The 12,294-nt window shown below is 44.3% G+C and overlaps 1 protein-coding gene across 2 annotated transcripts in view; it reads right to left on the minus strand.

The window, feature by feature from the left end:
* Nucleotides 1-11,080, minus strand: part of LOC122545827 (uncharacterized) — a 33,182-nt gene extending 22,102 nt beyond the window's left edge. Inside the window, exons 1-3 of one of the 2 annotated variants that reach the window (XR_015752187.1) lie at nucleotides 10,997-11,080; nucleotides 10,504-10,607; nucleotides 3,770-5,601 (exon numbers count right to left, since the gene is read on the minus strand). Coding sequence is in view for 1 of the 2 variants with exons in the window: in XM_087976965.1 (XP_087833091.1) it covers nucleotides 4,184-5,530 (1,347 nt within the window). In the remaining variant the exon portion in view is untranslated. Of the gene's footprint in view, nucleotides 1-792; nucleotides 5,602-10,503; nucleotides 10,608-10,996 lie in introns of those variants that run through there. The other variant, XM_087976965.1, reaches the window with a different exon arrangement.
* Nucleotides 11,081-12,294: the final 1,214 nt, after the last annotated feature.

The raw sequence follows: 12,294 nt of genomic DNA on the forward strand, positions 1-12,294 counted from the left end.
AACCCACCCAAACCCCTACATTTACCCCTTACCTAACACTAAGGGCAATTTAGCATGGCCAATTCACCTGACCTGCACATCTTTGGGCTATGGGAGGAAACCGGAGCACCCGGAGGAAACCCATGCAGACACGGAGAGAACGTGCAAACTCCACACAGTCAGTCGCCTGAGGCGGGAATTGAATCCGGATCTCTAGCGCTGTGAGGCAGCAGTGCTAACCACTGTGCCACCATGCCGCCGTGTTGCAGTGTGTTCTGGCTCACTTAAATAATGTCTTGATGCAGCTCCATTTGTGTGTGTTGGGATGATAACTCCTGTAGTGGAGTATATGGTCAGTGTGTGAGACGTTCCTGTTGACTCTGGTCTGCAGCTCTCCATTGGCTTTTCGTTCTTACTGTTATGTCTCAGAAGGAGAATCTTCCTCTTTGGTGAACTTTACACCAGTAAGGATGTTATTAATGTGTTTGTGGATTTTTTGTAATTTGTTGCATTTCATGAAGACAAAGGTGTCATCCACATAGTGGACCCAAAGCTTGGGCTCGATCGTGGGAAGGGTTGTTCATTCTAACCTCTGCATAACTGCTTCTGCTAAGAGTCCTGATATTGTGATCCCTTAAGCAACCCAATTAGTTTGTTTATAGATCTTGTTATTGAATGTGAATTGGGTTGGTGTTAAAGTACCTATTTGAGACAGCTCAGGGAATCCGTGATGGACTCAAACTGTAGCCTCTCTTGGTCCGTCCCAGAGATCGTACTCTGTGGTAGTCTGGAATATAAAACTCTTACAGACAGTTTAGTTTAAATTATTACCTTTATTTACCAATGGCATCAATGTTACACTATAATATAGATACCTACAAACCAGGCTTGAGCTAAGGTTCTAAAAACCTTTAGCAGAGTAGCGGGGCCAGCTCTTACACCCAAGACCTCTCTCAGGCTACTTAATGTTGCAAACAAGCTATCTTTATACAGAAATTGCATTTACAAAAACGCCACATGTCCTTAATCAAATAAGCAGCAATAAAATGGCAAAAGTTTGAAACTCATTGGCAGGTCGGAGTATGCTTGACTAACTAAACTACATGCACAAAGTGGGAAACCCTGATCCAGCCAGGCCCAATGGCTGATTGCTTTGGCTAGATAACTTCCCTTTTATCGGTACATCATAATGGGGGACTAACCTAAACTATGTGGAAAGGTCATGAGGTAACCTTGCTCAGCTAACATGTCCAGTATCATTGCCCTGCAAAATGGCTTTTTCTTTTAAAATCATCTTAGATTACCAGAACGCAAATTAAATTCTTAACCTTCCCGGATCTCGAGCTCCAGGAAACAACATAGAAACATTCAATCCATGACAAGCCAGTGTTCACTCAAATCAGACCATAAAGGATTAATCTTCCGTCCTCTGTGTCCCTTGAACCCTTCAGTCAGTGAATGTAATTTACAGAGAAATATTTTCTCTTTCTCTCACTCATACATGAACATCTTCCAACTTTCAGCCTCTGTGTTTTCCTAGCCTATAAGGATAATGAGAGATTCACTTCACAGAGCAGTCAAGATGAGGGAGCTGAGCTTCATTAATTCAAATCTGGTCAGTGTGGTATCCATGAAAATGCATCAGGATTGTTCTATTACATGCATATTCCACTCAGCTTATTAAATTACAAGTTATTTTCCTATTGAGTATAAGTTTTGGTAAGAGTCTTTGATATAAGCTAGTAATTTAGTTATCCGACACCCTACTGTGAAATATGTGCACCTCCAGCCTCTGGCGTGAGAAGAAAGTACTGCCACACATTCCACAACTGAACAAACGTTATCACCTTATTTACACCTATCCATTGACACTAAGAACAGATGTCCCCAATTCTTCTGAACAAGCACTTTCCTGCAGCAAATGTATCACATCTAAGGCTACCTGTTTTCTCACTGTGACATGACTAACTACCACTGGTATGCATACACACAGACAAAGAGGGACACCAGTTCAATTGAGACAATACATCCATCCTACGACAGACTAAACAAAGACACGCACAGGAATTCCTATTGGCCTGGCATTCAGACCAGAACTCTATTACTCTATAACTCAGAACTGGAAATGACATCATCTACTCCAACAAACCAGTATAGATAAACAGCAAGTGGGGGAGAACACCAATACTTCACTGGAGGCTCACTGATGATGTTACCTAGCATGTGACAAAACATTGAGGGACAGGTCTGACAGGTCTACCAGCTCAGCCAGCAAATTTACAACCTGATGCACAACCTGAGCAACAACTCTTCTCCAAAATAAGTGAACGTTGCACTGATCCCTGTGGAACCCCGCTGGTCATAGACATCCAGTCCAAAAGATAACCTCCACCCCCAGTCTTTCGTCTCCTGCTGTTAAACCAATTTTGTATCCATTTGGCAAGCTCAGCCTGAATCCCATGTGCTTTAATGATTTACTAATTAGACTACCATGTGGAACACTGTTAAAGACTTTACCAAAGTCCAAGTAAACACTGTCTACTGCTCGGACCTCATCAATCTTCTTGGTTACCTCCTCAAAAAACCCAAGTTTGAGAGACATGATTTCCTTTGTATAAACCCATGCTGTACACCCCAATCATTCCTTATCTCTCCAGATATATATTAACTCCAGTCTTTCAGAATTATTCCCAATAATGTACCCACCACTGTAGTCAGTCTCACAGGTCTATAGCTACCTTACATCCCTTTTAAAACAAATGTGACTCGCTCGTCATTCAGCACTTCTTCTGTATTTATAGGTGAGACAAATATTTCTGAAAAGAGTCCTCCAAATTTCTCCTAACTTGCCACAAAGTCCTGGGATGCACTAGAGAATTATCCACTTTTTATTTTCTAAGACCTCCAGCACTTCCTCTTCTGTAATGTGAACTGTTTTCAAAATGTTATTTCTTAATTCCTGGAGTTCTCTAGCTTCCATTCCATTTTCCACAGTAAAAACTGATGTAAAATATTCATTTAATATCTCTCCCATCTGCTCAGGTTCATCACAAAGATAATTTCTTTCACCTTTAAGGAGTCCTACTCTCACTCTCTCCAGCTGCTCTCTTGTTCTTTATGTACTTGTAGAATCTCTATGGATTATTCTTTACCTTATTTGCTAAGGCTATCTCATATCTGCTTTTTGCCTTCCTGATCTTCCTCTTAGGAATGCCCCTACATTCTTTATACAGTTCAAGAGATTCATTTGAACCCACATGTTTCTGTCTAATACGTGATTCGTTATTATTCTTACATGATAAACCCATCATTCCCACAATCAATCTTGCAAACCTGCTCTGGACCCCCTCTGTCACCAGCACATCTTTCCTCAGATATGTGACCTGAAACTACTCACAATATTTCAAATGCAGTCTGACCAGAGCCTTTTATTGCCTCAGCAGTATACCTCTGCTCTTGTTTTCTCTGTCTCTTCACGTGAATGCCTACATTGCATTTGCTTTTCTAACCACCAACTGACCCTGCATGTCACCCAGCCAGCTCAAGTCCCTGCTTCCTCAGTGTGACCTGTCCCTCCACCTATCATTGTGTCACCTGCAATAACACAATCAATTCCTTTGTCCAGCTCATTAATGCATAACTTGACTATCTGTGGTCCCAACACTGACGCCTGCTGAACTTCATTAGTCACCAATTGCCATGCTGAAAAAGATCCCTTTATCCCAAATCTCTGCCTTCTCCAGTCAGCCAATCATCAATCCACCTTGTGCTTAACACCAAGGACTCTTACCTTATTTAGCAGCTTCGCATATGGCACCTTGTCAAATGCCTTTTGGAAATCCAAACAGATCACATCCACAGGCTCTCCTTTGTTTAAGTTGCTCATTACCTTCTCAAAGAATTCTAACACAGATTTGACTTCCCCCGATGAAGCAGTACTGACTCTTCCAAGTACTCTGTGATGACATCCTTACAATGAGCTACCACACTGTGTTTAACACAAAGCTGGTTATTTGACTTTTATCCAGAATATTAAAATTTTGCTTTCAGTCCTGAATGTGATGAACAAAGTCCAATCACTGTTGAGACGTGTGAACTCTGTGCTGCCTCAGCAGGGTCGAGTGAGTGACTGAATTTCTTCCCTCACACGGATCAGGTGAATGGTTTGTCCCCCAGTGTGGTCTCAGCAGGGTTGATGAGTGAGCTAATTGTTTTTCTCACATGGAGAAGGTAAATGCTTTGTCCCCATAGTGAAGTCACCAGTGTACTGAGAGTTAAGATGATCGCCTGAACCCAATCCCATAATGAAAGCACCTGAAAGGTCTCTCATCATGTGAGCATGTTGATGGGACATTAGTTCCACAGAACTTCGATAGAACTTTCCACAGACTAGACATTTGAAAGGCCTCTCATCAATATGAACACGTTGATGATAAAACAGTGCCCAGGAACTTGTATAGTGATTCCCACAGTCTGAGCATTTAAAAGGTCTCTCCTCAGTGTGAGCACGTTGATGGGACTTCAGTTCCACAGAATTCCTAAAGCATTTCCCACAGTCTGAGCATTTAAAAGGTCTCTCCTCAGTGTGAACACGTTGATGACAAGTCAGTCCCCAGGAGCTTGTGTAGCATTTACCGCAGTCTGGGCATTTAAAAGATCTCTCCGTAGTGTGAACTTGCTGGTGTCTCAGCAGGTTGGATGACCGAGTGAATCCCCTCCCACATTCAGAGCAGCTGAACGGTCTCTTCCCAGTGTGAACCTGCTGGTGCTCCATGAGGTCAGATGATCGCCTGAACCCTATCCCACAGAGAGAGCACCTGAACGGTTTCTCCTCAGAGTGAACACGTTGGTGGGACAGCAGGTCCCTGGAGGTTTTATAGCATTTTCCACATGCTGGACATTTAAAGGGTCTCTCATTACTGTGAGCAAGTTGATGGGACATCAGGTCCCTGGGACTTTTATAGCACATCCCACAGTTTGGGCATTTAAAAGGTCTCTCCTCTGTGTGAGCACGTTGATGGGACATCAGGTCTCCAGACGTTTTGTAGTATTTTCCACAGTCTGGGCATTTAAAAAGTCTCTCATTAGTATGAGCATGTTGATGGGATGTCAAGTCTCCAGAAGTTTTATAACATTTTCCACAGTCTGGACATTTAAAAGGTCTCTCATTAATGTGAGCATATTGATGGGACGTCAAATCCCTGGAGGTTTTAAAGCATTTTCCACAGTCTGGGCATTGAAATGGTCTTTCCTCAGTGTGAACAAGCTGGTGTTGCAGCAGGTTAGATGACTGAGTGAATCCTTTCCCACACACTGCACAGGTGAATGGCCTGTTACTGGTGTGACTGCGTCGATGCGTCTCCAGCTCAGATGGAGACATGAATTCCTCCTCACAATCGTCACATTTCCAAAGTTTCTCTCCAGTGTGACTGCATTTGTGGTTTGTGAGGTCTGAGGATTGGCTGAAGCCTTTTCCACACACACAACACTGTTTCTCTCCAATGGGAACGGAACTTTTTCCTTCCATGTTCAAAATCTGATCATGTTCCATTTGTGATCAAATGGATGATTCCATCAGACCATGGTGTGATGGTTGGCGTGTATATCTTCCCCTTCTAACATCTGTGAAATTGATATCAAACAAAAGAACAAGAGAGTGAAGAGGAATCTCTCACAAGAATCTGGCTTCTACAAAATAGCGACTGAAGGAAAGGGATTTTAGGCACCTACAACTTTACCAGAACTTTGTCAGAATCTACAAACACACAGCTTCCATCGCTGAGAAGTAGCAAGGTAGCAGGTGGATGTGAGCACTGTCACGTCCCAGTTCCGTGCAGGTCACATATGGAAAGAAATTTCCTCTAATTAAATCATGGCAAAACTGAGGCCTTTGTCTTCAATTCCCAAAACAAATTTCACTGCCTTGCCACTGACTCCATCCCGCAGCCTGGCAACAGTCTGAGTCTGAATCAAACATATCATAATCACTGCGAAATATTTCACCCCGAGATGAGTTTACAACTACATATCTCCATCAGCACCAAGACTGCACACTTCCACCTCACCTGACTCCTCCTAGTCTTTGCTTATCTGCAGCTGAAACTCTCACCCGTTCTTATGCTCCTTCTGGACTTAACTGTCTTAATGCACTCCCCACCTCCTCTCACATTCTCCTCTCTGCACTTGTCAAACTTCCGCTGCCTCTGTTTATGTGTGCACTTGAACTCCGCTTAATGTTTTATTGTTCCTTCCATTGACTGTACTTGAATGAGATTTCACCGACTGCCCGTTCTCTCAACAATGTGCTGCTGCATTAGCCGCTTTATGTGTCCACATGAGCTCCCAAAAGCTGGAAGGGGAGGAGTTACAGATTATTCACCCAGTCATGCAATCCAGGTCATCCAAAACTCTGCTCCTGTGTGAGTATTCATACCAAATCTTAAAGAACAAAGAAAATTTACAGCCCAGGAACAGACCCTTGCTGACCATACCAACAGTGCCCTCTTCGAGATCATTTATGTATATCACAACAGTGTCCCTAGCACTGATACTCGTGGAACACCACTGACCAACTTTCTCCACTTGGTCATGTATCTTCACTTTCTCCATTAGTCTATCATGGGGAACCTTATCAAACGCCTTACTAAAGTCCATGTCTATGACATCAACAGCCCTTCCTTTACCTATCAACTTGGTCACTTCCTCAAATAACTCTATTAAGTTGGTAATGCACAATCTCCCTCGTACAAAACCATGTTGCCTATCTTTTCTAAAGGCCATTCTTTTCTAAATATAAATAGATCCTATCTCTCAGTACCCTCTCCACCAACTTCCCCACCACCGACATCAGGCTCACGGGCCTGTAATTACCCGGAATATCCCTTCTTGTACAGGGGGACATCATGAGCAACCCTCCAGTCCTCTGGCACCTCACCTGTATTTAAGGATGCCACAAAGATATCTGTCGGGGCCCCAGCTATTTCTTCTCTCGCCTCCCTCAGCAACCTGGGATAGATCCCATCCGGTCCTAGGGATTTGTCCACCTTAGTAACCTCTAGCATACCCAACACATCTTCCCTACTTATGCCAACGTGATCCAGACTAAAGATTAAAATCTTTAATCTCAAGATTCATCATGTTCTTCTCCTCAGTGAACAGTGACGCAAAGCAATCAATCATTCAGAATCTCACCCATTCTCTCAGGTTCAACACACAGCCTTCCTTCATTATCTTTTAGTGGACCAATCCTTTTTCTAATATAAGAACAAAATACTTTGGGATTTTCCTTAATCTGCTTGCTAAAGCTATTTCATGACCCCTTTTAGCCCACTTGATTCCTTGTTCAAGACTTGACCTTCTCTTCCGGTATTCCTCCGGGGCCCGTTCTGTTCTTAGCTGCCTAGACCTTATGTCCGCTTCCCTTTTCCTCTTGGCTAGTTGTACAATTTCCCCTGTCATCCGCGGTTCACGAATCTTGCCCTTCCTCTCCTTTGCCTTCAACGGGACATGCCTATCCTGGACTACTGTTAACCTATCTTTGAAAGCCTCCCACATCTCAAATGTGGCCTTCCCTTCAAATAGCTGTGTCCAATCCACATTTCCCAGTTCTTGCCTAATTTTGATATAATTGGCCTTGTTCACCCACCACCTCTCGCCCGCACAGCATAATATTAAACTTTTCATCCATCTCTTCCAACCACTTAATAGTCTCCTCTCTATCCATCTCTGTAATATCTTTCAGCCTTCTCAAGGGCATAAGGGCTAGCCAATAAGTGGTAACCCAACCAGGGATGTCCACATCCCAAGAACAAATGTTTAGAAATGCCAGTCATATAGCACAGAAACAGAGCTTTTGGTCCAACCAATCCATGCTGAACATAATCCAATAGTCCTACCTGCCTGCTCCTGGCCCATATCCCTCCAAACTTTGCTATTCATCTATCTTTTAAACATTGTAATTGTATCCACATCTGCGCTTTCTCTGGAAGTTGATTCCACACGCAAACCACCTTCTGTGTTTAAAAAAATTGCCTTTCATGTCTTTTTTAAATCTCTCTCCTCTCATTTTGAAAGTAACTACAACATTGTGAGCATTCTTGATTTTAACTGTTCCGCATTTAGCGTGCTCAACCTTCAGCTACCAATCCATGAACTGGGAAATCTCTTCAGGAAGCCTCTCCCTTTCTCAATCTCAGTTTTGCACTTTAACTACATATTTGATTATAAAACATTTTGTCACCTCCCTTATATATCATCATGTGACTATAATTGAAAATTGCTTTGTAACACTCCCAAGGAACAGCTTGGAATTTTCCATTGTGTGAAAGGTGTTACAGTGATGTAAATTCATTGTCACTGATTTTGACACATATCACTGCCCCTTCATCATCACTTGGTGAATAACTCCTTACCTAATGGCATTGTAGGAACTACTAAGGGAAGGTAATTGCCAGCAGCAAATGGTCAGGGGATGTTCAGCTGTAAAAATATTACTTACAGGATCAATGAAAGGAACAATAAAATACCTGAGACAGTTATACCAGTTATTGGAGACAAAAGGAGTTAGACAATGACAGATAATTGATCAGGGACAGCAGAGATGAAACAGAACAATGTTTGGACATCAATTCAGATTCACAGGAAAGAGGTCACACCAGCCCCAGAGCCATGTCAAGCTTTCATAGATAACTGAGAACAGCACTAGAAGTTGAAATCTGTAGATTACTGGTTAACAATAGTGAAATAATTTCATTGTTTTCAACTTTAAAATCAAATGCTTGAAAGATATCAGAAGCACTGGGGTCAGAGGAAACTCTCACAGTTGAGGCAACACCTGGGAATCGGGGTGATGTTAGTGACCAACTGTATGTGTGACATAACATCACTCACATGAAAACAGAGTTCTTGGGTCCACGCAAGCATCTCCACAAAGGATGTGAGGGCCCTTGGAGAGATTTGAAAGGAGATTTATCAGAATGCTGGATAGTAGTAACAGGATAGGTCAGAGTCAGCACGGATTTATGAAGGGGAAATCATGCTTGACTAGCCTTCTGGAATTTTTTGACGATGTGACTCTGAAGATGGACGAGGGAGATCCAGTAGATGTAGTGTACCTGGACTTTCAGAAAGCTTTTGATAAAGTCCCACATAGGAGGTTAGTGAGCAAAATTAGGGCGCATGGTATTGGGGACAAACTACTAACATGGATTGAAAGTTGGTTGGCTGATAGGAAACAAAGAGTAGTGATAAACGGCTCCATTTCGGAATGGCAGGCAGTGACAAGTGGGGTACCGCAGGGATCAGTGCTGGGACTGCAGCTTTTTACAATATATGTTAATGATATAGAAGATGGTATTAGTAATAACATTAGCAAATTTGCTGATGATACAAAGCTGGGTGGCAGGGTGAAATGTGAGGAGGATGTTAAGAGATTACAGGTTAGGTGAGTGGTCAGATGCATGGCAGATGCAGTTTAATGTGGATAAATGTATGGTTATCCACTTTGGTGGCAAGAACAGGAAGGCAGATTACTACCTAAATGGAATCAATTTAGGTAAAGGGGTAGTACAAAGAGATCTGGGTGTTCTTATACACCAGTCAATGAGGTTAAGCATGCAGGTACAGCAGTTAGTGAAGAAGGCTAATAGCATGCTGGCCTTCATAACAAGAGGGATTGAGTATAGACGCAAGGAGGTTCTTCTGCAGCTGTACAGGGCCCTGGTGAGACCACACTTGCACTACTGTGTGCAGTTCTGGTCTCCAAATTTGAGGAAAGACATTCTGGCTATTGAGGGAATGCAGCATAGGTTCATGGGATCAATTCCTGGAATGGCAGGCCTACCTTACACTGAAAGACTGGAGCGACTAGGCTTGTATACCCTTGAGTTTAGAAGACTGAGGGTGGATCTGATTGAGACATATAAGATTATTAAAGGATTGGACACTCTGGTGGCAGGAAACATGTTTCCGCTGATGGGTGAGTGCGGAACCAGAGGACACAGCTTAAAAATACGGGGTAGACCATTTAGGAGAGAGATGAGGAGAAACTTCTTCACCCAGAGAGTGGTGGCTGTGTGGAATTCTCTGCCCCAGAGGGCAGTGGAGGCCCAGTCTCTGGATTCATTTAAGAAAGAGTTGGATAGAGCTCTCAATGATAGTGGAATCAAGGGTTATGGAGATAAGGCAAGAACAGGATACTGATTAAGGATGATCAGCCATGATCATATTGAATGGTGGTGCAGGCTCGAAGGGCAGAATGGCCTACTTCTGCACCTATTGCTTCAAGGAATGAGGTAAAGTCAGGATGGAGAAACTGACGTTGTTCTGCAGAGCAAAGGAGATTGAGGCGAGATTTGATGAAGGTGTCTAAGTTTATGATAACTTTAGAAAGATAGATAAAGAGCAGCTGTTCCCATCAGCTGATAGAAAAAAGTATTGGGGACACAGATTTAATATATTGGGCAAGAGTTACTGGGAGATGTAAGGAAGGGATTTTATGTTACTTTCATTTTACTCAATACTTACTCGATAATATCCAGTGTTCAATGAAGAAAGAATAAAGTGGCACACTCAGATCTTGGTATGTTATTTTGTTTGAATTTTCAATCTGCAATTTGTCGTCTAACATGCTGTAAAATAAGTTTACAAAAGCCATCTCAGTGATTTGGGACAAACATTCAGAAAAGACTGTTATTTGGATGTTTGCTGTGTGTAAATCCTCCCCTCCTCTCTCCCCGTAAAAGGAGTTTCTAAACTCCATCCCTGTTAGCCCAGGAGAGACATTCACAACATTCCCAATCCCGGCCCAGGAAAACCGCACATGCGCCCTTTGCCCTCTAGAAAGCTGACGTCTGTGAGCTGGGGCCTGTCGCTGAGGGGAAGCCTAGATTCGCCCTGTTTTGTGAAACGGGTACAAAGAGCTTCCTTCTACGGGAGTCTGAAGATCCACAAAGTGTTTCCGAAGCCTCTCCGTATAACCGGCCGGTCAATCGCTTCCTCGGCTTTGCCTCAATCTTACCTTTTGCGGAGCCGAAAAAAAACCAACCGATCCTCAGGAACGCTCCCACTGCGCATGCTCCGGACGGTCGGTCGGCGGGAACAGTCTGCACATGCGCAGGGACTGTCAGTAGCGCTGAGAATTCTGGGTAGGATCAAGGCCGTTCAGAGCTGAAAATGTGTTGCTGGAAAAGCGCAGCAGGTCAGGCAGCATCCAAGGAACAGGAGAATCGACGTTTCGGGCATAAGCCCTTCTTCAGGAATGAAGAAAGTGTGCCCAGCAGGCTAAGATAAAAGGTAGGGAGGAGGGACTTGGGGGAGGGGCGTTGGAAATGCGATAGGTGGAGGGAGGTCAAGGTGAGGGAGGAGTGAGGTGGGGGCGGAGAGGTCAGGAAGAAGATTGCAGGTTAGGAAGGTGGTGCTGAGTTCGAGGGATTTGACTGAGACAACCTTGTCCCCCCACCTTGTCTCAGTCAAATCCCTCGAACTCAGCACCACCTTCCTAACCTGCAATCTTCTTCCTGACCTCTCCGCCCCCACCCCACTCCGGCCTATCACCCTCACCTTGACCTCCCTCCACCTATCGCATTCCCAACGCCCCTCCCCCAAGTCCCTCCTCCCTACCTTTTATCTTAACCTGCTGGACACACTTTCCTCATTCCTGAAGAAGGGCTTATGCCCAAAACATCGATTCTCCTGTTCCTTGGATGCTGCCTGACCTGCTGCGCTTTTCCAGCAACACATTTTCAGCTCTGATCTCCAGCATCTGCAGTCCTCACTTTCTCCTCAAGGCCATTCAGCCCAACAAGTCCACACCGACTCTCTCGAATGGGCCTCGGGGGCCAAGGTAAACCGAGGCAAGAACGAGGCCATGCTTTTCAGGAACTGGGCTGACCAATCCTCAATCCCCTTCACCGTCAGGACCAACCACCTGAAGGTGCTGGGTATTTGGTTCGGGGGGGGGGGGCGGGGCTGGGGTGTGCGCCAAGTCTTGGGAGGAGCGTATCAGCTAGGTGAGGCAGATGGAAGCTACGGTCGCTCTCCATCGCGGGAACAAACCTGGTCATCAGGTGTGAGGCACTGTCATTGCTGTTGTACGTGGCACAGATCTGGCCTATCCCCAGAACCTGTGCAGTTGCAGTCACCCAGGCCATCTTCCAATTTGATGGACCGGGTCCGAAGGGACTCGCTGTATAAAGATCTGGGCAACGGGGGAAAAAATACAGCCAATGCCACCCTCACCCTGATGGCCACCTTTGTGTGTGGCTGCATCAAGCTGTGCGTGGATCCCAGGTATGCAAACACCAAGTGTCACTATGT

The sequence above is a fragment of the Chiloscyllium plagiosum genome, unplaced genomic scaffold (genome assembly GCF_037043375.1).
Source record: "Chiloscyllium plagiosum isolate Xiang-an unplaced genomic scaffold, Cpla_swu_hap1 HiC_scaffold_30, whole genome shotgun sequence".
NCBI lineage: Eukaryota > Metazoa > Chordata > Chondrichthyes > Orectolobiformes > Hemiscylliidae > Chiloscyllium > Chiloscyllium plagiosum.